The 22,175-nt window shown below is 50.9% G+C and overlaps 9 protein-coding genes across 9 annotated transcripts; 5 read left to right on the forward strand and 4 right to left on the reverse strand.

The window, feature by feature from the left end:
* Positions 1-168: 168 nt before the first annotated feature.
* Positions 169-2,793, reverse strand: HD553DRAFT_152474 (fungal-specific transcription factor domain-containing protein). The gene is made up of 5 exons (XM_046176756.1): positions 2,622-2,793; positions 1,793-2,534; positions 1,131-1,712; positions 682-1,072; positions 169-604 (listed from the first exon to the last, which is right to left on the reverse strand). Exons 1-5 carry the CDS (start codon positions 2,673-2,675, stop codon positions 250-252), a joined length of 2,124 nt encoding a protein of 707 aa, XP_046032734.1. The 5' UTR covers positions 2,676-2,793; the 3' UTR covers positions 169-249.
* Positions 2,794-3,260: 467 nt separating this feature from the next.
* Positions 3,261-4,220, forward strand: HD553DRAFT_330136 (uncharacterized protein; the record flags this gene model as incomplete). The annotated part of the gene is made up of 3 exons (XM_046181963.1): positions 3,261-3,282; positions 3,357-3,440; positions 3,511-4,220. 3 exons carry the CDS (start codon positions 3,261-3,263, stop codon positions 4,218-4,220), a joined length of 816 nt encoding a protein of 271 aa, XP_046032735.1.
* Positions 4,221-8,038: 3,818 nt separating this feature from the next.
* On the forward strand, positions 8,039-8,340 carry HD553DRAFT_346390 (uncharacterized protein; the record flags this gene model as incomplete). Its single annotated transcript, XM_046183190.1, has 2 exons — positions 8,039-8,096; positions 8,159-8,340. 2 exons carry the CDS (start codon positions 8,039-8,041, stop codon positions 8,338-8,340), a joined length of 240 nt encoding a protein of 79 aa, XP_046032736.1.
* A 152-nt stretch (positions 8,341-8,492) lies between these two features.
* On the forward strand, positions 8,493-9,515 carry HD553DRAFT_364740 (uncharacterized protein; the record flags this gene model as incomplete). The annotated part of the gene is made up of 2 exons (XM_046184057.1): positions 8,493-8,909; positions 8,971-9,515. The coding sequence occupies 2 exons, from the start codon at positions 8,493-8,495 to the stop codon at positions 9,151-9,153; spliced, it is 600 nt and encodes a 199-aa protein (XP_046032737.1). The 3' UTR covers positions 9,154-9,515.
* On the reverse strand, positions 9,076-11,196 carry HD553DRAFT_320258 (uncharacterized protein). The gene is made up of 5 exons (XM_046181120.1): positions 10,756-11,196; positions 10,573-10,635; positions 9,994-10,416; positions 9,681-9,881; positions 9,076-9,573 (listed from the first exon to the last, which is right to left on the reverse strand). The coding sequence occupies exons 1-5, from the start codon at positions 10,951-10,953 to the stop codon at positions 9,439-9,441; spliced, it is 1,020 nt and encodes a 339-aa protein (XP_046032738.1). The 5' UTR covers positions 10,954-11,196; the 3' UTR covers positions 9,076-9,438.
* A 2,112-nt stretch (positions 11,197-13,308) lies between these two features.
* On the forward strand, positions 13,309-14,790 carry HD553DRAFT_330137 (uncharacterized protein; the record flags this gene model as incomplete). Its single annotated transcript, XM_046181964.1, has 7 exons — positions 13,309-13,524; positions 13,549-13,598; positions 13,715-13,811; positions 14,066-14,143; positions 14,283-14,339; positions 14,433-14,655; positions 14,762-14,790. 7 exons carry the CDS (start codon positions 13,309-13,311, stop codon positions 14,788-14,790), a joined length of 750 nt encoding a protein of 249 aa, XP_046032739.1.
* On the reverse strand, positions 14,633-16,701 carry HD553DRAFT_320264 (Alpha/Beta hydrolase protein). Its single transcript, XM_046181121.1, has 4 exons — positions 16,325-16,701; positions 15,817-16,257; positions 15,295-15,666; positions 14,633-15,176 (listed from the first exon to the last, which is right to left on the reverse strand). Exons 1-4 carry the CDS (start codon positions 16,631-16,633, stop codon positions 15,078-15,080), a joined length of 1,221 nt encoding a protein of 406 aa, XP_046032740.1. The 5' UTR covers positions 16,634-16,701; the 3' UTR covers positions 14,633-15,077.
* Positions 16,702-17,392: 691 nt separating this feature from the next.
* On the reverse strand, positions 17,393-19,445 carry HD553DRAFT_152566 (uncharacterized protein). The gene is made up of 10 exons (XM_046176757.1): positions 19,012-19,445; positions 18,880-18,943; positions 18,738-18,823; positions 18,464-18,652; positions 18,309-18,407; positions 18,167-18,230; positions 17,931-18,091; positions 17,798-17,866; positions 17,583-17,720; positions 17,393-17,517 (listed from the first exon to the last, which is right to left on the reverse strand). Exons 1-9 carry the CDS (start codon positions 19,348-19,350, stop codon positions 17,601-17,603), a joined length of 1,191 nt encoding a protein of 396 aa, XP_046032741.1. The 5' UTR covers positions 19,351-19,445; the 3' UTR covers positions 17,393-17,517; positions 17,583-17,600.
* Positions 19,446-20,122: 677 nt separating this feature from the next.
* HD553DRAFT_346397 (uncharacterized protein) lies at positions 20,123-21,664 on the forward strand (the record flags this gene model as incomplete). Its single annotated transcript, XM_046183191.1, has 9 exons — positions 20,123-20,296; positions 20,353-20,419; positions 20,478-20,563; positions 20,624-20,799; positions 20,871-20,883; positions 20,946-21,056; positions 21,139-21,202; positions 21,265-21,443; positions 21,503-21,664. 9 exons carry the CDS (start codon positions 20,123-20,125, stop codon positions 21,662-21,664), a joined length of 1,032 nt encoding a protein of 343 aa, XP_046032742.1.
* Positions 21,665-22,175: the final 511 nt, after the last annotated feature.

The following is a 22,175-nucleotide window of genomic DNA, read 5'->3' on the forward strand; positions in this document are numbered from 1 at the left end:
GGCTGCCCGTCCATTGTACCGATCTGTCAGGGGGTCTTTCTTGCGATTCGTTCAGCATTCACTCGCACTGAAATAGGACTTCTCGAGTAGCACGATGCGAGTTTACGACTGAAGCCCTTGTTACGTTGGGAGGCCCCTGACTGGGATCACAGCTTGATCATATTGGGTAAGGCGCAATTCGTGTACTCAGGTGATTCCCGGAAGATTATGTTACGTTTTTTCGGAGCAAATACATTTGCACATGCACATTCATCTTGGTGAATTTGGTATGGATGGACGATACGCCCACATAGTTGCAGGATGCAATTCGAAACTATCGAAATCGAAGAAAAAGTCTCCCGACATTGGATCCACTTCGAAGCCCGACCCTTGGAGAGGGAATTGAAAGGCGGGACCGGCCGACAGGTCCTGTGCCGATCGAGACGGGTTTACATTTACGTCAGGATCCTTCTGCGACGGCAAGTCTGATCGCATTAAGCCTTCGGTCGTGTTACCGAGTGGAGTGAGGAACGCGTCGACAATCCTGATCAAAGGTTTGAGATTTTGCCACCGTGCATCAAACTGCTTGAGCAAGCGATGTATGCGGCTCAAGTCCCGCTTGAGTCTGTCAAGAGAGCAACAAACGTTCAGTCAGTCGTGACATGGAATCTCCACTGACCTTGACCAGCCGACTCTACTCACAGCTTGAGGGTACTTGGACGGTTGCCCTCCTTCCTCGCACCGTAGACCAAAATCAGACTTCCAAAGAATACCATGTCGACGTATCCTGGCCAATGTAGCGCTTCGACATCCTGTTTCATAGACCGAGAGAGCGTCGAGCAGATTGTCCGGACAGCGTTGATACTTGACTGCAGCGCCAGTGCGTGCTGGACGCTTGCAGGGGATAGGGAGAGCATCGGTCGAGCCAGGTTGACGATCTGTTGATAGTAGAGGCAGGTGAAGAGGACCGAGAAACCGCGGAGATGAGGATCCTCGCTGATATCATCGGCGTCATCGTGATCGTGATCGGAGTCGAAACCTATACCGTTCCACCACTGATCCAATTCTACTCGTAACGACAACGCCTCGGTGCCTGAACGTTTGCATCGTTAGAGAGACTGGCAGTAGTCATACGCTTGCAAAGTACTCACTTTGATCGTTACCGTGTCGATGATTCAGGCTCTTGTTGAAAGTTTCCATTGCTTTGCCGACCATCCTGGTCATCCGAGTCAACGCGAGCGCAGGCTGCAGACGAGCATTCTTTAGAGCTTCGGCATCCAAATCGGCGCTGTTTACAGGCAGCTGCGCTTGAGATGCGGGGATGGCAAGCTGCTGGGTTTCCATTGGCGCTTCAGGGCTGAGCCTAGGGGTCTCCTTTCTCAGTCTCTTGCTTGATGGTTCTTCCTGTCTACCCACCGAACTTTCTCGTCCCCTCTTGGGTGTTGCCGTCGGGGCTGGATGCCGTATCGTACTAATCTCTCCTCGAGCAACGCTTTTCCTGGTACGAGAGGGTGAATCGTCCGCACTCTGATGCTGCTCGAGATCGCCAGGGAGACACGTATCGATATCGGTGTCATTCATCGTAAGCGGGATGCCGAATTCGGCTGCTAAAAGACGTTCGAGCGAGTAAAGAGAGTAGAAGATTCGTTTACGCAGATCCCTATCTTCGGCCGAATGGAAGGTTCGGAGGTACCGATTGGGACATCGATGAAGACCTGCTTCAAAAGCTATCTCTGCGGGAGAGGATAGTCGTGAGCGGGTGTCAGATAGATAGGAGATATATCAATGATCCGGAGTCTCGCGTCGGACTCACTGGTAAGTAGACCCCCTATATGCATAGCCGGTCGTGTCTCCCTGAGGCCGAAGAGCACAACCTGTATCGCCAGCAAACCTTGAAGAGCCAATATTTCCGATATCCTTGATCCTTGACAAGCCGAGACGATCAGATGGGCCAGGAACATGGCTTGTCGAGGTGATCTCAAATCATGCAATCGATCCCGCTCCCCAGCGGTTCCGACGTTACTCCCAGTTCGCTCAGCGGAACAAGTCGATCGTATGCTGCCCAAGGTGATCACTGCTCGAAAAATGGTCGAGTAGACCAACGCCTCGTCCCTGTTCAGATTAGGAAAAGCTGGATACCCCGATAGACCTGCGGGTACGCCAGGCCAGTTTGCCCCTGCACCGACAGACAGATTCCGGGCCAAGAGGAACGCGTCTTCCAGCGTCTGCGATAGTGATCGCCCGTCCAGGAAGGGGAACAGCGGATGCCACAGCCTAAAGTAGTTGGAGAAATGTTCCCTCGCCTCTTCCTGTTCGAGGAACGCTGCTGCGTCCAAGATGGGATCATCCGAATAAGAGGGCGAAGTGGCAGTGGCTCCAGGGTTCGCGTCGTTATTGTTGTGGTTTTCTTGGGCTGATCCGGCGTGACGGTCATTCCGATGTACAAAGGCTTCGTCGAGATCAGCAGCATCCGCTGCGATGGGCGAGACCTCTGTCCAGACGGTATCAGCCAAATATATCCCTGTTGAAGATCCAGCGAAGCGAGGATGGCCGCTCTGAGGCGATGTAAAGGTACAAAGACATCATGGTGTGAGCTGTGGTAGTACGCTAGTACAGCATGCGGTGAACGCGGGTCGACTCACCGGTCCTAGCACGAAGCGACCGCGTTCATGAGACACTTCTGCTTGTCGAGCCATCACATCTGCTGATACGCTGCAGCGTCATGGGTCTGCTTGTTGGGTCGAGAGTTCGCTCAAAACCCTGAGCTCGATGCCCATCGACATGACCTGCCAGCATGTCGACGTTGATTTGCACTCGCCGGGGAACTTCGCAGGTAAGCAGAAAGTAAACATGGCAGGGCGGACTCAAGTACTTAAGTGACTCCCTCCGAGCTACAGTAGCTGGTCGAGATTAGGCGAAATTGCAGGTTCAAATACTGAATTGATTGATCAATCATCACTTTTTGATCAAAAGTTGATCGACGATCATTTGACCCAAACGATCAATACTTGATCAAGAGGTGATCATCATCGATTGATCATCAGACCGATCAGACAATCCCCAAAAGTCTACGCGTTTGGCCGTGTTAGCATATCACTATCGCTTGCCCGTCTCTGGACGTCACACGTTTCATCATGTCGAGCACCGTCGCAGCAGAAAACACGAGCTCAACGGCGTACAAAGGGCAGATCATCGGCCAGTATATCATCGAGCGACTCGAACGACACAAGGCTGATCAGGTCGGCCTTACCACCGGTTCATCCACGCCTCTCATGGTCGGTATGCAAGGTCCTCAGGGGTGTGGTACGTCGTTTGAGGCGCGAGATGTAGTCGCATTCAATTTTTGACGGCTGACTGTTGTTCTTGTCCGTAATCAGGCAAGACGACCCTTACGGACGAACTACAGAGGTACCTCTCGAGTAGCGAAACCAAAATTCGCTCGGCGGTGCTCTCCCTTGACGGCGAGTAATGGTATCCGTCTTATGCGCAACGTTGCGCTTACCGAAATATAACATCGATTGTGATATATAGACCTATATCTTACCAACAGGGGACTATCCGACCTCTCTATGAGACATCCTGAGAACAGACTACTCTCCGGCCGAGGACTCCCGGGCACCCACGACCTCCATTTGGCTCGCGCGATCCTCGAAGCTGTCCTCGATAATCGAGAAGATGCGGGCCCTGTACATCTCCCGATCTTCGATAAGAGCGCTTTCGGAGGTCGAGGCGATAGATCCTCCTCGACTGTACCGATCGATACCCCTATCGACGTCTTCATATTAGAAGGCTGGTCCATGGGGTTTCAACCGCTAGGACAGGCAGAAATTTCTCGGCGATACAATCAAGCTCTTCGAACTACCAAACAACCCGGGGCATCCAAACCCGTCTTTTTATCCCACTCACTTGAATCCCTGATACAAGTCGACGAGTATCTGAAAACCGCTAGCGCGGTCCTCTATCCGGCATTCACTGTCCTCATTCGCATTCGACCCCGATCTTACTCCTACGTATACAGATGGAGGAGGGAGCAGGAACACCAGATGATCACCGTCAGAGGCGCTGGGATGACGGACGAAGAAGTCGATGGTTTCGTAGCGCGTTACATGCCGGGTTATGAGTTATGGGCTGAGCGTACCAATATCAACGAGGGAGGCGAGGTGGAGATAGGATGGGAGGGTAATGTGCTTACTTTGTTGTACGGGAAAGATCGGGAGGTGATCTCGGTAGAGGAGTCATGAAGATGAAGCGGAGATGTCGCGCAGTGTAAATGACCTTTTGTAGACGCCTGATCATATGGTCTGAGGTAGTTGTAGCATGAGTTACGTTATCAATAATTAGCGATCGCTGCGATCGCTGGAAGCTTTAGCGTTTCCCCTATGTGCGTATCGAATCTTATTTGACATACTCAAGCCATATCAGCTTCGACAGTACCCTTGACATCGATTGTTTACTACTTGTATCACCAAAAAGACTTCTAAAGATCGTACATCAGGAAGGCGTAGTAATTCTTGCCATCGAAGTCATCGAGTCGAATCGGAATGACAGCACGAAACGAACGTGGATATTCAATTTTGACCATCTGAACGCGTATGGTCTCGACTCCCGACCTCGTCGTCATCTTCCGTTTCAAGAGAGGGGGGGGTTGAACGAACGCAAGGCAGAATGACTGCTGGGAGATCCTGCTGCATGGACATGGTGTTATGTGACAGGATCTGGCTGGAAGGTTGGGATGTTGCAAGTTTCTCTGGCAGATCTGCTGCCAAAATTCGGGAAGAGCCGCAGATATGCGAGGTGGGCATGTCTAGACACCCTCATGGATACCCATCGTCAAAACTTCTCAATTAAAGGGAGATGCTACACCAGCTGGTAGGATGCTACTAGTAGTGGACAGTGTTGACCCCTTACCCCTGATCCCAGACTAGATCCATCTCCATTGTCAGAGTTTCCATCTGCTTAGAGCATTCTTTTTCAAGATGAGCCAACATTGCAGAAACTGATGTGGTGTCGCAGTCGAAGGGTGTGCGGAAGGAGGGAAGCAGTAGCTGTTTCCCCTCAGCAAAACTGATGTCAACAGATCTGCAGATGACAAAGAGATTTGATTTGTTGCTTGGGAAGATGCGCTTGTTCACAAGATCCTTGTCCGACCTGTGGTATAAGCGCCCAGAGTATGCGAATATGTACGCATGTACCAATCAATATATAGAAGCAGAGAGGCCAGATGCGGGACCATACCATGGAAACAAATGCGATGGCACTAATGTGCGGTCTTGCTGGTGTAACAGGTATTTGAGCGATCAAAGTCGAGCGAGTGAGCGGAGTGGGTAGGTAAGCGGGAGAAAACATGAGCTTACTGTAATGCTTTCTAGATCTCTGGTCCCGGTCGCCATGATACCTTCAGGAGATGGATAAAAGCTGTAGTGCACAGTTCTCGTATGTGAAGGTCCGCCAACAAGCTTGGATGGGTATAAATGGATTCAAATTTGACGAATCGGCGTTCAAAGGAAGGCTTGCTTCCGCGCCAACAGGTGGTTTCACTTGTTCTCCTGTTTGCCTCCTTTGTAGCCTCTACCGGTCCCGTAACTCCGGGAAGGGATGTTTCAGTCTTGTAACGGATGTTCGAGCCTGTTTCTGTGGTATAAAGTGAGCTAAAACTCATGTCGATCCCTCTGAGACCGCGATTGGATAATCGCCATCTTCTAGAAACAAAGCGGTCATTTCGCAGAAAGAGATGATTGTCCCGATTGTACTTGCCTTCTTATACGCACTGCCGAGCAGCGTGCTAGGTATAAGTTTCGATTGCATCAAGAGTAAGACTTATACTGACGATTTGGCAGGAGCTCCGGCTTGTGAGTATCGAGTAGTCGCGGGTTAAGTGCATCGGTACAGGCGCGCTTATTGACAATACGTTTGTTCTAGTGAGCTTCACATTCAATTATACCATCTGGCCCATGGGCGGTGCTGAAAGCACTTCCGCAAACCGTATCAGGACGTTTGCTTATAATCGCCAGGGCGAATGGTTCAAATGTCCCGCATGGAAATCGAAAAGACGCTACTACGTCTGCATCAACGCCTCTCAGCTGATCGAACCTGGAGACGATCGGAAGGAACAGGCACTGGTCTCGTCCTTCGTACAAACCCAGAGTGAAGGGTTCTCAACAGGGTCTTTCCAGCAAAACGCCGACGCCGATATGAAGAGTGTCAACGGATTGCTTGCTTTCGAAGCGGAGAACTGCTTCTATCCTCGGGAGAGCCAGGACGAACAGTGCTCGACAGAAGGACTTAAGTGGGATGTCGGAACCGTCGTCAACTTGGACTGTGAAGGTAGCGCGGTTCTACCTGGGCAGCATGCATATATCTGGGTGCTCATCGATTCTTGCTTTACTCTATATTCAGGCAACGGCAAGGCTATGATCGACAAATACAAGAAGTACTACCAGAACGGCTTACCGGATGACCTCCCCAAAGGAACCTATCCCGCCAAATCGTTCGCCATTATAGGGCCTCGCATACCCGATGACTAGACCGTACTTTGGGAGAGAGAAGGCGCAATGAAGGTATCGGGTTGTACCGAGATACCTAAGTAAATACCTTACAACGATATGCATTGTAACGAACACTTCCTCCACCGATATTTAGGCGATCGACATCCAGGACAATTTCTTCGTCTTCGTGCAACATGAGGTTGTCGATACCCATGGTAATGGAGGAGAATGAGAGGGACGATACAGGCTATTTCTTCACTGCCCCGCTTACGCTCTGCAGAATCTGTCGATTGATTTTGTTGACAATCAAGAATCACTTTGCGTTCTTGCTTTTCCTGATCCGGATCTTGCTTCTGGCCCTTCAGCTTGGGATGATCGAGGACATCATGATCTTTAATCTTGCTATCAATTCGAAAAGACATGCAAGAAAACTGCTTCAGCTCAGTCAAACCTTTGGATGCCTTTCTATCCCTCCAATCTGTACAGTAGGGTTTACATGAAGATGGAAATCAGGGGTTTATGATTGACTAGGAGTACCGCTCTGTACGAGCGTTGACATACCTATATCAAGATGTAGGTTTTTGACCTGTAATTGTATTGAATGTCAACGCATACCTCCAGTTCATCACCCAACTCAACAAGACCTTCCCTCTCCGAGAGACCATTGACCAGGAGAGGAAGATGATGAGTTTGCCTCCTATGGCCGTCCCAAAATTGCCTGCCAATTGGGAAGAACCTAAACAGAGGACGTGTAGGTCCGGGAGCAGGGATGTCAAATGTTTCAGCTACCGCGGAGTGCCGGCTTAGTGAGTTTTGGGCTGGGACGTGCCCTCATTTTTCAGTTTGCTGATTGCTTATTCTGTCTGTTAATTCTTCCGCACTCCCCTTATTTGCACTGTCAAGTTCACTCCTATCCCTAACGTTGCCGACTCGGTCGATATCGATCCTTCCCGATCTTCTCATAATCTTCGCCACCCGCTGAGGCCCTTCACCTCTTGAAAGGTCTCCCTGATGTCAAACAGGTTGACCTTAAGATACGTTACTTTTCTTCAAACACCTCAATGACCTAAGATTCCATGACCATTGTGTTGATGTGATTCTTCTGCACCTGCCGAGCTCTACAGACATGATGCTGCATCCGCAATTGACCAACAAAGCGATTTGTGGCCGAGAGAAAGGCGGATTGCGAGTTCCCAAGAGAGTAAGAAGCAACATAAACTAACTGAAGAACTTCGTCGTCTTCCTGCAGTCGCCCTTTAGATGTCGTCGACTACGAGGGACTGGGTATACAGTCGACGTATGCACGCTTCCTCCAATAATGGCGCGCGCTTCCTGAAACGCGTTTGCCTGTTCTGCCTGAGTACCGGCGCGACGCCACGGATCTCCTTTGATATCTCTTCCTCGACCCCTTGCCCTGTTACAGCTATCCGAAAGATGTACAACGTGTAATCCACGACCTTGATAAGTCGGCATCCCATGAGAACCGCAAGTCAAAACTCGAACCACGTGCAAAGTGGCATCGATCGTATCCTGCCCATTCGCTCATCGATTGCCTCACTCCACCATCCCCCGACATGGGCTGCAAATTGTTACCCTGGTTTAGCATGCTTCTCATCGCATTGCTGCAAATCAGTCAGTCATCCACAGACAACAGGTGCAAGCATATCGCTGCCGTCTAACACCTCCTTCGACAGATGCCGATGCGATCAACCTGCACAAGCGACAGACGGACTCGAAAGACTCGGACGTCGACCCGCGCCTGGATCGGTGTGACCAACAAGGCGGTCTGACTTATGGGAGCCCAGCCCCGGGGATGGCGATGATTGGGAGTATGCCTCCAAGGGCATCATACGACTGGAAGACATTGTTATTGTAGAGGGTTCGCAAGAAGACTATGCTTACTGGGCGCGGTTGGCTACCATTGCTGCATGGTCGAGGGCAAGTTCATCCGATGCTGAAGTCATCGCTCGAGAGTGTATTGAGATTGTTTCTTGCCTTCCTCAGTTCAACTCGGATAAATTCCAATCCATGTTCAAGGTTGGTGATGAGGGGACCAGTCCATGGTGCATGCTCCCGGACAAGGGTAGTTTGACTGTCACGGGGATCAACAACCAAGAGCTCATCCGCGATACCCGAAACACGACAAACTTTGTCAAACAAGGCACAGAGTTTACTGAACTCGTTTCACAAGGCCGCAAAGTCAAGAACAACGGGTCTCGAACGGCTAAATGGCCTTGGGTTTTAGGTACCGCTTTGCGCGATATTTGGGCGCAGGACGAGATGTGGGCAGGCCAGGTCGACAGATGTAGAGGTAACTTCGGATGCCGCGAGATCGCTGCCAGCTATCTCAATGTCCTTAATGGTGGACGACGCATCGCATTGGCTGGGCTTCGTGATGAGGACGTACCAAGAAGCAAGGTGGTCATGCGCCACGCCAACGAGACGGTGAGCTTCAGTGATGGGTCTTCGACCGCCGAAATACTACGGCTCAGACCTTGACTTGCAGCCTGTCGTGATCCTGACCCCAGAGCCCGAAGGCGTCTGGGCTTTTTTGGGTCAGAAAGAAGTCGACGGGTCACCAGACGACCTTTTCGAGATCTGGAATCATAGGACCGGACAGAAGCAAGACTGCAAGTGGCACAACGAGACTAGGGCTTTGTATATCGCTGACCTGCGGTATGGGCTGTAGAGAAACCGTACAAAGCAAATATGCTGTACTGTTGTGGCACCGCATGTTGGGCGATAGTTCTCCATCCATGTATCGTGTACCGCTTGGAGCATGCGGTGTATTGTGATTCGGCCACATCGCGCCGGGCGGCCAAATCGATTTTATCGGATCGTTATAAGGTTGTGTCGATGTGTGTAACACAAGTACGTCCCTTCGTCCCTGCCACTGCCTCCCCGTGCTCTTCCGTCGACCCCGTCGATTTCGACACCGCGTCCGATGCGTGAGCTACAACTTACAACCTACAACCTATAAATACCCCTTCCCCGTACCCTTCGGGAACACCCTCACGGCATTATCGTCCAGCCGGTACTGCAAAGGGGAGGTATACGGGATTCGTTGTTGAATGGCCGAGGAACGGCTTGAAAGTGGGTGGACGGATATCTGTAAGGCAAGCAAGACGAGATGAACAATCCCGAGAAGTATTAGTTCGGATCGATTTTCGTAATTACCGGCCACGATGCATCGGGTGTGTACAGTGGAAGACTCACCTCCCCATGGACGACCCCACTACGCCCGCTCTTCAGTTCTTCCACCCTCCACCAGATCCCTCCATCCTGCCCGGCCCTTAATAACCGTAAGAGGAGGTCCGACTCTGGGTCCAAGGTGGGTGAGATGGAGAGGTGGTCACCGAGCGAAGAGGCGTTTAGGAGTAAAGGTGTGTGGAGGGTGGTTATTAGGGACGTCTGGGTCTGTATCGGGGTTAGCGGGACATGGCATAACAGGCACATCAGTTTCTAGTCAGATGCTCCTGACTCTGATCGCAAGCTGAAAAGATGAAGCTCGGGAGGGTGGAAGGCTCACCTGTCGACACCATCCCAATAACGCCCTCCCGAACCTAGCCAAATGTTCCGGAGAAAAACCTTGATAGAGCAATTCTGAGAACCCGACGAGGAGGATCATCCCCTTTTCCAACCCCATCCCCCCGCGGTTCTCTTCCTTGTCTTTGTTCTTTGATATTGTCGTTGTCCCATCTCGCTGATTGCCTGTTCTTGCTATCGACCTGTCCTTCTCTTCTTTACTCTTGCTGTCCTCTCTGTCCCCGTTCTTCGGTATCGAACCAGAACCAGTCTTCTCGATTCCAACGCCGACGAGCTCTTCCCACAATCCCGTCAAACTAGGTTCGTCCGTCTCCGGGTCGAACAACGTCTGGGGACCCGGGGCGAGGTAGTTGACCAACGATGATGTAGATGTAGATGTTTTGGATGGGGGTGGGAAGGGGGTGCCCTGTATCATTCCGCCGTGTAGAGTTTCGGGTTTCAGCGAGAGTGCACGGGGTAGGAGGGATGAGAATGGTGAGAGGATCAAAAGAGGATAATATGGTAGTAGCAGAGCGGGAGTGGCAGAAGAGGGGGTGGTAGAGGGGGAGATGGAGGTACTGACGATCTTCTTCCCGACCGATTCCCAGTGTAGTCTTCCCCGGGCTTGGAAGTCTACGATCGTGACCTATCCAGGTAGCGCCAGCAATAATATAGGAACAACAATGAAGGACAAAGAATTAGGACCGCCGTTTCCAATTGCATTCCTACCAGAAATTATGCTTCATATCTTGGTGGAAACGCTCACCGGTCGCTTCTCCCTAATCCCACTCGCTATCAAGCTATACACCACGAAATCCGAGCTGGCTTGAGGTGTATCCGAGATGATCAGGTGTGTTCCGGGAGGTGGAGTCAGCGACGAACCCGAAGCAGACGAAGAAGAGGAAGATGTGGAATTGGAGGGGGAGGGTGTCTTGAAATGGAAAGCCGAGGGTAAGAGCGTCATCTTCCTGAATTCGTTCGGGGGGTTTCGGGGGTGTTCGTCAATTTTTTCCTGCTTTGGGTATGTCTAGAGGAATTCTTGTATCTGGGTGCTCAAGGTCTAGGATGTCGTCTTGAGAATGTCGAAGTGTATGCAGTTGTAGAGGTGAGTGGTACGAGTAGAGTAGGTCAGTATAGGTTGAAGTTGCGAATATGCAGATCTAGTTGCGGGAGCAGCTCGGGGATTTCGAGGTGACAAGTATTGCATACTTGAAGACGATCGAATGCTAATAGCTACTGGCCTACTGGCTACTGGGTACATTGTTCACTGATTTACAAACATCTTGCTTCCGTTCCATCTTCACCGATGCCCAGCTCAATTCAACTCATAGGTCTGTTGCAAAGCTTGGACAAGTCTCAGAGCGGCCTGATTCGTCGGACCTGGCGGCCCACTTTTCATAGAGTTTCTGGTGCAGTAATGCTCTTCTCCGTTGCGCCGACTCGGCGCTGTGCTCTTAGGGACTGGAATCAAGCTCAACGCCGGCATTTGCCGCTCGATCAATAACGGGGAGGTCCCCCAGTAAGAGTGAAAGGAACTCCTTCCGGTCCAACCGTCCGTCAGCGTCCTTAAGACCAGCATCCTTAAGACGAGGAGGATCGGGACGCCTGGAGGGCGGGGCCGTGGTAGAGATGGATCGTTCAAGCTGCTCCAGGAGATCGGGCTGCTCGCAAGCATCGGTCTCAACGTCCTGTCCAGACTCCTGAGGGTCCTCGGTCCGAACTCGGCTGTGGAGGATGACTGGAATTCAACTCACAGGCTTGGATCAAGTCCATCTTGCAAGTTTGGAACAATCACAAGTTTGGATTCCTGTTGGCATCTTCCTGCTATTGTAAGGCCCGGCAGCAACCCCGACCGGGGTCCTCCTGGACAGGCTGATGCGATGCAGGAATGAGGCAAGGTATGGGTAGATATCTAAATGTGATAATGGATGTAGAGCTATTACAGAGGTAATAGTTCTACATCAAAACAACAATACCAAAAAGTACCCCCGGCGGGAGTCAGGCCTATGGGAGTTGCGTCCGGCGTGTCACATGATACTTATAACATATAGTAGCCATAAATCCTGACCTCCATCCAAGAAAAGCAGGCCTGGAGTCTATATGTCAACAGTATTCCTGGGTACACTCTCTGGATGCTTATGTTTATGCTTGAAAGCTGGAATTTGTTTTCTAGTTGATCTCTTGTTGGATTGCAACAGGAGGTTCTGATTAGCTGGGAGATTTTCATGCTGAGATCCATACGTATGACAAGGGTACTAGTTCGATATCTCCAACAATGTTTGAGAAGTACACATCCATATGTTCTGGTTATACCAACAATAGAAGTGTCATCGCTGGAGGTACAAAGTTGAAAAGTTTTGCTATCAACATCAAGATGAAACTGAAATGCCATCGAGGAGACAGCACAGCAGGAACAAAGCGAGGGCCAGGGTCGACTCGCCGCTTCTGGAGGAGCCCAAGGAGCCGCTCTTTGCAGCCTCTTGCCCCAGTCCCCCTGTCCCAGCCCCTGCCTCCGGCAACCTCATCCCACCTCTGCCCCCATGGTATTGGCTGATCTCAGGCGATGGATTTTCCCCAGCAATAGGGTCCGTGACTTGAGTTACGAGACTTACGAGAAAGGTCTCCCTGCAGCAAAGAGGGTCGCTGCTCATGTCGGTCAGGCTTTGACCTCGAACTCAAACTCCAACGTCCCTGCCGCCGGCCCCGCTCTTGTCGTTGATTCTGCCTCTACCGCCACCTCTATTGCCAATACCGCTGATACCGCTGATACCGCCGCTACCACCTCTATCAACAATCCCCCCTCTGTCGCCATTACCGTCAATGATCCCCCCTTGTTACGACCGTAAAAGACTAGATCTGCGATGGATTTCTATAAAACGCTAAAAATGCAAAGAGGCACCGTCGATATCGCGTACAGTCACCGAGCAATAATGACCGATGACGTTTCGGACGATCTCGTTGGTGTCGATATCATCGAGAGAGACAAGATATACACAGCATTCATTCATGGATCATGGACCTTGTTACTACACTATTAGCTACGAGCTACGCTGCCATGAATATCCTAAATGTTAGACACTCAGATGGCTGGCCGCAGGATGAGGATCTACGTTGATCGTCGAGCGCAGCGTAATGTAGGGTTCGGCTTTGTGACCTCGTGACCTCGAGCTCGAGGTATGGCTATCTTCTTCGTGCTTCTCACTTCTCAGCAAATCTACCTACAAGCTACCAAACATCCGTTCGGACCTCTTTAAACCTGAAATAGACTATTATTACTCAGGACAAGCTCTAGCTGCATCACGCTACGTTACGACAGAACATGGCCTACCATAACCAAACCCAACAACCTGGGAATACGATCACCCCGTTCACCAAGACTCCACCCATCCCACCCCCTCCTCCGTTCTGTATCATCGCCTGCCTCGTCCTCTCCAAAACAGACAGACTCAGACTGATGGGTTTCCCGGAACACGTCTTACCGGAACTACAGAGGACGATAGAGAGGGGCTGGACCAGGGGGATACAGAGTCAGGGGGTTTAGGAAGGGGTTTGTTGGGAGTATAAGTTGGGGGGGAGGCCTTGGGCTGAACAAGGGTCGGAGGCGATCATGTAAGTAGTAGTACTCCTCGACTCCTCGTCTCTTCCACCTCTTCCTCTATATCGACACCTTGCACGTCGTTCATATCATAGCTGACACTGTCCCATGTTTTGCTATTTCATATCAGGGCCCACCGACTGATGACCTCCATCCTAACCACCCTCTCTCTCTTGGGATGGCACCTGTATAGAGCGTGTGATTTGAGTAAAAAGTCATTTGATAAGGTCAGTTCTCCGCAGCTCCTCTTGTGGTGCTATTCTTGAGAAGGCTGATGATGTCATATGGTATGATCTCGTATGGAACTGGAACTGAAACTGGAATGCGGATATGGATATGGATATGGATATGCGCTCATGATCGTGTGATGATTATGGTCTTACTAATGATCGGGTTATACAACAACTTTCAACGAACAAAACGCCGACGACGATCCATGCGCAACGACGGGGAACTCAACGGGATGAAAACGGCACGGCAGGATACGATCTTCTTCAAACATACCGGACCGAGGGATAGGAGGTTCTTTGCGATTTCGTTCCGGAGGTCAGACCGTCTGGTGAGTCCTCGCTACTCGTGTCTTTATCGTCGTCCTGGTCTTGTTATTTGGGAATCAGGTTCAGGGCGACGCTGATGTCGTCCTTTCCACGCTATGTGTCATACCCTGGATCCACGGTGTACCTTCCGGATGGTCTCAGTGCCTCGTCGATGCGCCTTCGGAGGATGTGAAACAGGCTTTCAGGAATGTCGTCTACGTGAGCCCCTAACCCTTACCCCTGAGCCCTCCGAATAAGACCGCCTTCTCATGCGACGCTGACTGTCTTTGTGCTTGTCCTCATTCCACGTAGTCCTGGGCTCCCGGAATCCAGAACGAATCCAACCCCTTGCCAGGGTCCAATACCCTCGAACTCAAACTCCGGGGGAACCCCTGGTTCTCCTCCACCGGCATCGAAGTCCTCCAGGCCAGGTCGCTCTGTTGTAGGTTGTTGGCAGAGATGGAGGGGAGGGGGTATAGTCTGGTCGGGAGCGTGGATATGTGTGCGCAGGCGGCGAATAAGGGGAGTCCGGATTGTGAGTCCCGCAAGGTCTTTTCTGGTTGCGCTGGGGTGTTCCGATTCGGGTCACGAATGGTGATTACATTATTGAAGCTGATGTCAATCTCGGGTGCTGGGTTCAGTGGATACTTGGTTCTTTGGGACGACTTGAAACAAGCCCGGAAAGAAGATATTGTGCTCGGGAAAACGGCGAGGCTTTTGGACACTGGTCTCAGACGACAGGGCAATCGGAATATAAAGTCTGCCGCATGCCGGCTGTTGTATACAACTATAAGAAACGGGGAACGAGACTCGGGGAACAGCTCAAAAAAGAGCTACGCCAGTGATATACTTGTATACAACCACGCACGCTATATAATATCTGACAGAAATCTGTACATCGATGGGATCGCTTCTTCTTCTTGTTCTTCCTTGTCGCACAAAATGAGTGTTCCTGAATCAGTCGTCCTCGAGTAACAACGCTTTGATCCTCGTGATCGCCCTCTGCGCCTCGGGCGTCTGTTGGATGAGAGGGTAGACGTGGTACAGGCCCGGTTCCTAGTGGCGTCCCCAGAGTTACATTCCATACGACAAGATTGAAGGTAAGTGAAATGAGACAACGAGCACGATGACCCCACAAGAATATCGAAAGAGGATAATGAAGGTGGTGACTCACGACTATCAACTCGGGCCGGACCACCTCTTTCCCAAACGAACGTAATACCTCATCAAGCCTCATCGCCTGTCTGTGCAAGATATCCGCCGTCCCACACATCTGGAAGACCTTGATCCCGAGTCCCTTTCCTACAGATCCAGATTGAGATTCGACCTCCTGGTTCTTGGCGTAACGCTGCAAGACCCCCATGGCGCGAGTAGGGTTGATACACTCATCAATCAATGGGATTTCTTTAGGTAAGGTGTACTTTGAGGCGGCGATCACTGGGGCGGAAAGGGGGAGGTCGTATGACACAGAAGGGGTTGCGTGGGAGGGTCCGTATGCCCAGATCTTGCCGAATATGAGGGTGGATTTGTAGTTTAGCCAGGAGTCCTGGTATGGGCGCAATGGACAGGTGGCATCGGGTGACGTGATTGTATTACAGAATCAAAGGGTCAACGATAAGCCAGTAAGATAATTGAATGATGTTTTTCGATCGGTAATGATATGGGCGGACGTGATCGCGATCGTTCACAGACTCACGTCGGGTTGAACCTCTTCGTCCTCCGGATGTTCGGTCGATCCCATGTCCATCTCCAAAGCCGGGGAGATCAAGATCGCCTTCTTCATCCTGCTCCTGATCTCCTGGAACTTGGATTTGGATTTAGATGTGGCTCTTAAGAGCTCGGCATCACTACCGACGAGTTCGTCCTCGCCGACCAACCCAATCTTCTCCCCCAGCGCCAATTTGGTCAAACAGACTAATAATTGCGCTACGAACCATCCTCCCGCGGAATCGCCCATCAAGATGATTTCTTTGCCTTTATACCGTGGATCGGATTGTAAAGAGAGGAGCAGGTCCAGGGAGGCTAGGGTGGCGTGGGTCGAGGTGGAGAGCGGGGCGAGGGTGTAGTGGGGGATTATCACCGGGATGGAGGTGCTGGAGATCAGGTTGGTGAGGAATAGCCAGTGTTGAGGCATAGCCTATGATATATAGTTGGGAACGATAAGAATGTGTGTTGCGGTTTTGAGATCGGGACTAGGATCTTACTTTACGGATGAAAGCTCCGCCGTGCCAATACACGATCACCTTGTCCGACTCGACGTCGACGTTCTTCTTCTTCTTGGAAACATGTATATGGTCGATCTTCCACCTCTGGCCTGCTGCGAGCTCTTTTTCCTCCCTCACCACCTCGAATTCGTCGGACGTGGCGATCTCGGCTGGTGGATCTAGTGGGACATCTTGTTCGACGTAAGACGTGCGGATATCTTCCAGGAGCTCGGATTCGGTTTGATGTCGGCCGGTGTAGAATTTGTACCAGATGAACCAGTGGGCGAGTTGGGCACGAAGGGATGGCATCCTGAGTGTCTTGTTCGGGCGAGTATTTTTTCGATCAGGCTGTAACCTGCTGAGTATCCTGCGATGCGATCAACGATTGCAAAGTCTGGTTAGGTCGAGTAGGAGCTTTATATATATAATTCAACTTCAACTGGACGCTCCGGTTATCATCGACCCCCCGGCCACCGATTCCGGAAGTAAAATTACTTCCGCGTGACCGGTTAATAACGGATGCGCTTGTTTCACTTGCGCTTGATGCTGGATCGACCTCTACCAGCTACCGATCATCCGACCTCAACAGATTACAAATAAGCGATTGAGTGAACAATCTGAACGGTTTAGACTATACACTGAACCCAATTGAAACCCAGAGTGTTATTGCCAGAGGTCCCGTTACGAATGTAAAAGGTCCGATTGGCAAAACGGCTTCTACAAAAAAAAAACGGTATGAGGACGAGAACAGCTGTGTACGCAGATGATCGAGTGCCTCGATGACATATATGCGATCATTCAATCTTCAATCGATCTGGAAACTCTACTCAGCCGTCATTCTCGCGCAAGGATGTCTGGAGACGCGGTTACATTATTAAGTTGGCGCAATCCTGCGCTATACCTGAGTGAGTGCCGAGGGTTATTACCATTGTTCTTGTTATCATCATATTGTTATTTCGGCTTTACAAACAGTCGTCAAAAGCAGGTTTTCTTGTTTTGCGTCTTCTCTCTCAGAGCTGGGAGCTTTTGACCATCATACTGTAGCCTGGTCTCGGGTACTTGCAAACTGATCGATATAATCTGTATCGCGGAAGCGAGAGGGGGAAGATCGTACTCGTACAAATGATTCCGACTATCTTATTCTACATATCAAGCAAGAGAGAGAACCACAGGGCGTCCGTTCCTGCTACAAGCTGTAGGTGCTGTATGATCAGCCTCCAGTCAGTCCGGTATGTTTGCCCCTGATCCGACACCGTACCATACATATTATCGCTGACTATTTGTTGTTCTCCTGATCCTTAAGGATGGCGACCTGGGTACAGTACACGCCTAAAACTTCGCCAAGGACTATGTATACTGATCCTGCGAGCTTGTTACTGATCTTGCGCTTGACGCTCTAACATAGATGCACACGTTCGCATGTGGATGTAAGCGGCGCGCGATAGTCTCTTTGGATTGTTCCTATCGACTCACCGTGTCAGAACCGGTCGACCCGGGGATGGTCTTCAAGAAACTCAGAGCGGATCCTAGATCGCCTTGAACCTGTTGTCAAAGAATGCTGAGATCTCCACCAGCCAAGCTACCCTGAACATGCGCGGCGACTTACGGACTGCCAAAAGTTTGCCAACGCACCCAATTGCTCGATGATCGACTCGAAACTACCCGCATGACCTCCAAGCTTCGCTCGAAGGTCGGCCAAGTCGGCTTTATCTGCCGCTTGGGAGTCTGTCAATTCCTTTCGTTTTTCAGTCAGGTTGCTTTGTAGTCCTGTCAAATTCCAGGTGGAAGTTAATCGGGTTTCCCCCAGGAGCATTTCGAAACCAGATACCGCAGCTCGCTTACGTCCGAGTTCAGACTGCTTGATCGAGTATGCCGCCGCCGATCCGACCATAGTGAGGACTCCACCCTATTATCAGACAGAGACGAGCATTTCAGTCCTCAGCGATCCAGTATCTAATCTTTCAAGCATCTTCATTAGACTCACGGCAAAGAGACCGATTGCTGGCGGACAGAAACAGCAGAGGACAGCTCCGAAAATCGTCATTCCCAGACCTGCCACCCCGGCGATCATGGCGCGATTGATCTTCGAGACGCAGTAATCAATATCAATCCTGGCCTCTAACCTGAAGATAAACTCACAAATGCCTGTGCTTCCTTGATCTTGTCCTCGAGGTCTTGAATCTCGGCTTTCAATCTGATAGTGTTCGCGCTGTCGGCTGCACTCTTGAAAGCTTCCCCGATGGTCGTCTGGGCGGTCTTGACGTTGTCCCTGAGTGTAGACCAGGCGGTGGTATCCAGCTTGGCTTTGGCTTGCGCATCGGCAGTATCCTGTCGTCCGCGAGGTTATCATATCGTAGAAATGAATACCAGTCATCGGCACACCTCAACACGGTCACCATCATCGAAAACTCACTTCCATGAAAGCGGCAAGATCCTTGACGAGGTCATCTCGGCGCAAGACTTCGTCCCTCAAGTAGGGTAGAATCTGTTGGGTATAAGCTGTTGCGACCGGAAGATTAGAAGCCACAACAATCACCCGGACAATGTGATCTTACAGATGCAAAGCGCTCTGATGGCGAGCGCGTCGTCTCGGGAGTGGTCTAGGAGAGCATCGTAACGCTGCAGGCGGAACGACGTGATTAGTAATATGTCTACCTTATAGAACCTGTGTTCAAGGCCGTTCTTACGTCCGCCAGCTGCTTCCATCCATCGTGTTGAGAAGCTATCTTGTTTCCGTTCCCGTCGCTGTATTGCTTCGAGTCGAACTCGATGAGCAGATTAGCGATGTCCTGAAAAGCTTGCCTGACAGTGAGAGTCTCTTCTGCCAATTTGCTAATGTGTTCTTGCATGAGTTTCTTGTTCTTCGCATCATCCATCAAGGTCGTGAGGGCGCGACCCTTTTCGTCATCGCCGATGTCCTTGATGACTGCAATGACGGGATCCGAGTCCTTGGTCGCGCTCCAATCTACCGAGCCTAACGCTCCTACATAGACTGGAGGGAGGACAGTTTCGTTCATTCCGGACATGTTTCAGTTCTAGATGCGGGAGTTAGAGGGCGAGGTAGCTAAGTATTGATGATATGTGTATCGAGTGAACGGTTTTTGAAGACCTTTGCACGATTCCACATTGCTTAAGTACGGGCGGGTCTGTGCTCTCAGCCAGAGATTGTACATGTGACTCGCTGTCGTTCTGGTATACATCATGTGACACTCTCGATGCAGATGTGATCCGCTTGTCATCGAGGCCCCTTGTAGGCAAATGACTCACGTCGGAGTCAACACTACCAAACGAAATATGATGACGTTTGAATATGATAACTCGCGCCGGACGCAAAACACTCTCCATCCTGGGACCTCAGGGATACTTCAAGATCAGAGCCCTGAACCTGATGAAGATGACTAGGAATGATCATTTCTGCTTGTCATTGAGGACCCTTGTGGATCGATATCTCCGCTCGCGACCTTGCGGTGACCTTCGATGTTCAAGTCTGAAACTTGTTGAAACTCTATTCGACGGGTTCAAATTTAGCTCGGGCGAGCCCATTGGCGCTCTTGTATGACTGGAGTGCCTGAGCCCATGATTTAACGTTCAACAATCAGCCGAAACTTAAACACTGTCCCCTCTGCCCTAGTACAAGGCTTCTCGAAGGGATCACCTGATGAAACCATTTGTCGAATGGTCATGTGCAGCCAAGAATCGATAAGCCTGCGATGGATATATATATTTTCACGAACTTCGGAGAAGAACTCGGGGCCTAGCAACGAAGTACATCAGCAGCTCCTGTATCACTTGTTGAAGATGTCTCTTGCGCACAACAACATATCTGAACCTGTCGCCGAGAAAGACTTTGCGCTCGAACTCGAGGCGTTCAGTGATGCCGTCTTCTCCGTCAAGCAAGCTTGGAAGGACGCAATCACAAACATGCAATCCAGCTACCCTATCGAAGCCGGCTCCCTGCAAGTAGGATACAAGGTGAGTTTTGAGGTCCGCTGACAGGCGGACTCGTACTGAAAATCACGCCGAATCAGAAATACCTCGACTTCATCGATTTCTGCCAGAAATCTGCGAACAACGCCCGAGGTCCTGTGTACCAGAGTACGTCTGAATCATGAGACTGAGGATCGAATCCTGATGAGCGCCGAGGTGGACACAGGTTTCGTCCAGACTGTTGTTGCCGACGCGAAAGACTCCACCGCGTCGATTGACGATAAGATCGAGTCGTCGAAGGATTTCTATACTGTGAGCACTCAACAATTTCGCTGGCTGGAACCCTGCTTATCTTGGTATCGTCGGATTCAGTCTGTGACCCCTGCGTCCTCGGCTGACTGGACTCGGAAGGACACCGTGGACCTGTTCAACAAACTAGAATCCGTGATGACCGAGCTGATGACGGACATGGTCAAAGAGGATCAAGTCAAGAGCGATTACATGGATGCGCTTGACAAACTCAACGATCTTCAGGAAGAACTCGTCCAGTACGTCTATGCTAGATAGCGCGTTTTTCCGCTGTTCGCGCGAGTTCACCCAGCTTTGCGCACGTTCACAGACTAAAGAAGAAGGTAGGCTTGGTATTGCGTCTTGTCCCCTGGAAGGCACGCGACAGCTGAATCTGGTTCGCTAGATCGAAGCTTTGTTGCGATCAGAATCTCAGTCGCACCAGGCGCTCCGGGCTGCCCTCGAATGTTTTTTACTGCTGCTGGCAGTGGTGCCCTTCGGTTTCGAGAAAGCTCTGGTAGGTTTAATCTCGCTGAAGCGTAATGCAAAAAGTTTGCAAAATCTCGCTGAATATAATACCCCTTGACTTCCTGGAATAGAAGAGGGAAATGACCAAGTACGGTCTCGTACCGGAGCTTTTCACCAAGCTGGATGAGCAGACCGGTGAGCATGGCAACCCTGACGTTGCAGAGTTTGCTGATTGATCGATGCTCTGTCCGGAATAGAGCTCTTGCAGCATATCGCGATCCAGAGGAAGAAGGTCCAAGCCCTGAAAAGCAAGAAGACTGCTGCCGTGACCCGTGCTCAGCAACTGGCGGCGCACGTCGAAACGGTCAAGCAGATTCAGAGCGACTTTTCGGACGTCGCGCCGAAGATGACGCAGCTGGGCGCTTTCCAAGACGCGGTGAGTCGAGGCCCTGCAAACGATAGTGACCGGGTAGACTGATGAGAGATATCCGTCAGATTCGAAGCACCGTCGAGGTCTGGGAACAATTCCTCGAATCTCCGGACTCTGCTGATGCTAAGTCCATGCAAGACGCTGTACGCGATCTTGTTGCCACCCAGGAACTCTACGAGCCCATCAATCAGGCTCTAACCGGTTTCGTCATGAGAGTCGATCTGTAGACTATCTTGCAACGCCACCGTTCCGGCGTCTCAGACCATTTGTATTACTTAAGCGCAGACTACCATGAAAGACAAGCGATATGATCTCGATATGTTTCCAGAATCTCTGTCGCTTCGCTGCTGTGGGGACAACAATCTCTTCCTTGCTTGAAGCATGCCATATGTCGACTGAGTCGGTCAATACAAGTTCGTTTACGTTCAAGCGGAACGCTTGCCACAGCGAATCACTCGTCACGATATGTTTCGGTGTAGGCGCGACTCGGATCTCTGGGCTGATTCACCTCTCGCTCAACTCGTGATTTGGACACATGACCATCTTTGAGCTCGAAACAATTAGTTGGCCACAGACAGTGTTCAGGATAGTTGGCCTGACACGGAGCTCGGGGGCTACTGTAGGCTTGCGATCAGTTCCGCTTCAGTTTGACATGACATGAAACCTACAGTCATAAAGAGTGGACCTCGTTCTAGCCGGAAACAGTCAGCTAGCGCCATCTCAGCCCCACACACTCCG

This window comes from Filobasidium floriforme (assembly GCF_021052385.1).
Source record: "Filobasidium floriforme strain CBS 6241 chromosome Unknown HD553scaffold_29, whole genome shotgun sequence".
NCBI lineage: Eukaryota > Fungi > Basidiomycota > Tremellomycetes > Filobasidiales > Filobasidiaceae > Filobasidium > Filobasidium floriforme.

What these genes read in the sequence shown, in the direction of transcription:
- HD553DRAFT_152474 (XM_046176756.1), bottom strand. Translation starts at nt 2,675, where the DNA reads ATGGCTCGACAAGCAGAAGTGTCTCATGAACGCGGTCGCTTCGTGCTA. An exon ending in GTCGCTTCGTGCTAGGACCG is followed by an intron (nt 2,535 to 2,621) that starts GTGAGTCGACCC and finishes ACATCGCCTCAG; the next exon opens with AGCGGCCATCCTCGCTTCGC. An exon ending in CGTCCAAGTACCCTCAAGCT is followed by an intron (nt 605 to 681) that starts GTGAGTAGAGTC and finishes CTCTCTTGACAG; the next exon opens with ACTCAAGCGGGACTTGAGCC.
- HD553DRAFT_320258 (XM_046181120.1), bottom strand. Translation starts at nt 10,953, where the DNA reads ATGACGCTCTTACCCTCGGCTTTCCATTTCAAGACACCCTCCCCCTCC. An exon ending in AATCGGTCGGGAAGAAGATC is followed by an intron (nt 10,417 to 10,572) that starts GTCAGTACCTCC and finishes GGAATGATACAG; the next exon opens with GGCACCCCCTTCCCACCCCC. An exon ending in GTGGGGTCGTCCATGGGGAG is followed by an intron (nt 9,574 to 9,680) that starts GTGAGTCTTCCA and finishes CTTGCCTTACAG; the next exon opens with ATATCCGTCCACCCACTTTC.
- HD553DRAFT_320264 (XM_046181121.1), bottom strand. Translation starts at nt 16,633, where the DNA reads ATGCCATCCCTTCGTGCCCAACTCGCCCACTGGTTCATCTGGTACAAA. An exon ending in GCGGAGCTTTCATCCGTAAA is followed by an intron (nt 16,258 to 16,324) that starts GTAAGATCCTAG and finishes TATATATCATAG; the next exon opens with GCTATGCCTCAACACTGGCT. An exon ending in TCCGGCCCGAGTTGATAGTC is followed by an intron (nt 15,177 to 15,294) that starts GTGAGTCACCAC and finishes GGACGCCACTAG; the next exon opens with GAACCGGGCCTGTACCACGT.
- HD553DRAFT_152566 (XM_046176757.1), bottom strand. Translation starts at nt 19,350, where the DNA reads ATGTCCGGAATGAACGAAACTGTCCTCCCTCCAGTCTATGTAGGAGCG. An exon ending in ATCTTGCCGCTTTCATGGAA is followed by an intron (nt 18,653 to 18,737) that starts GTGAGTTTTCGA and finishes CGCGGACGACAG; the next exon opens with GATACTGCCGATGCGCAAGC. An exon ending in CAAGCAGTCTGAACTCGGAC is followed by an intron (nt 18,092 to 18,166) that starts GTAAGCGAGCTG and finishes GGAATTTGACAG; the next exon opens with GACTACAAAGCAACCTGACT.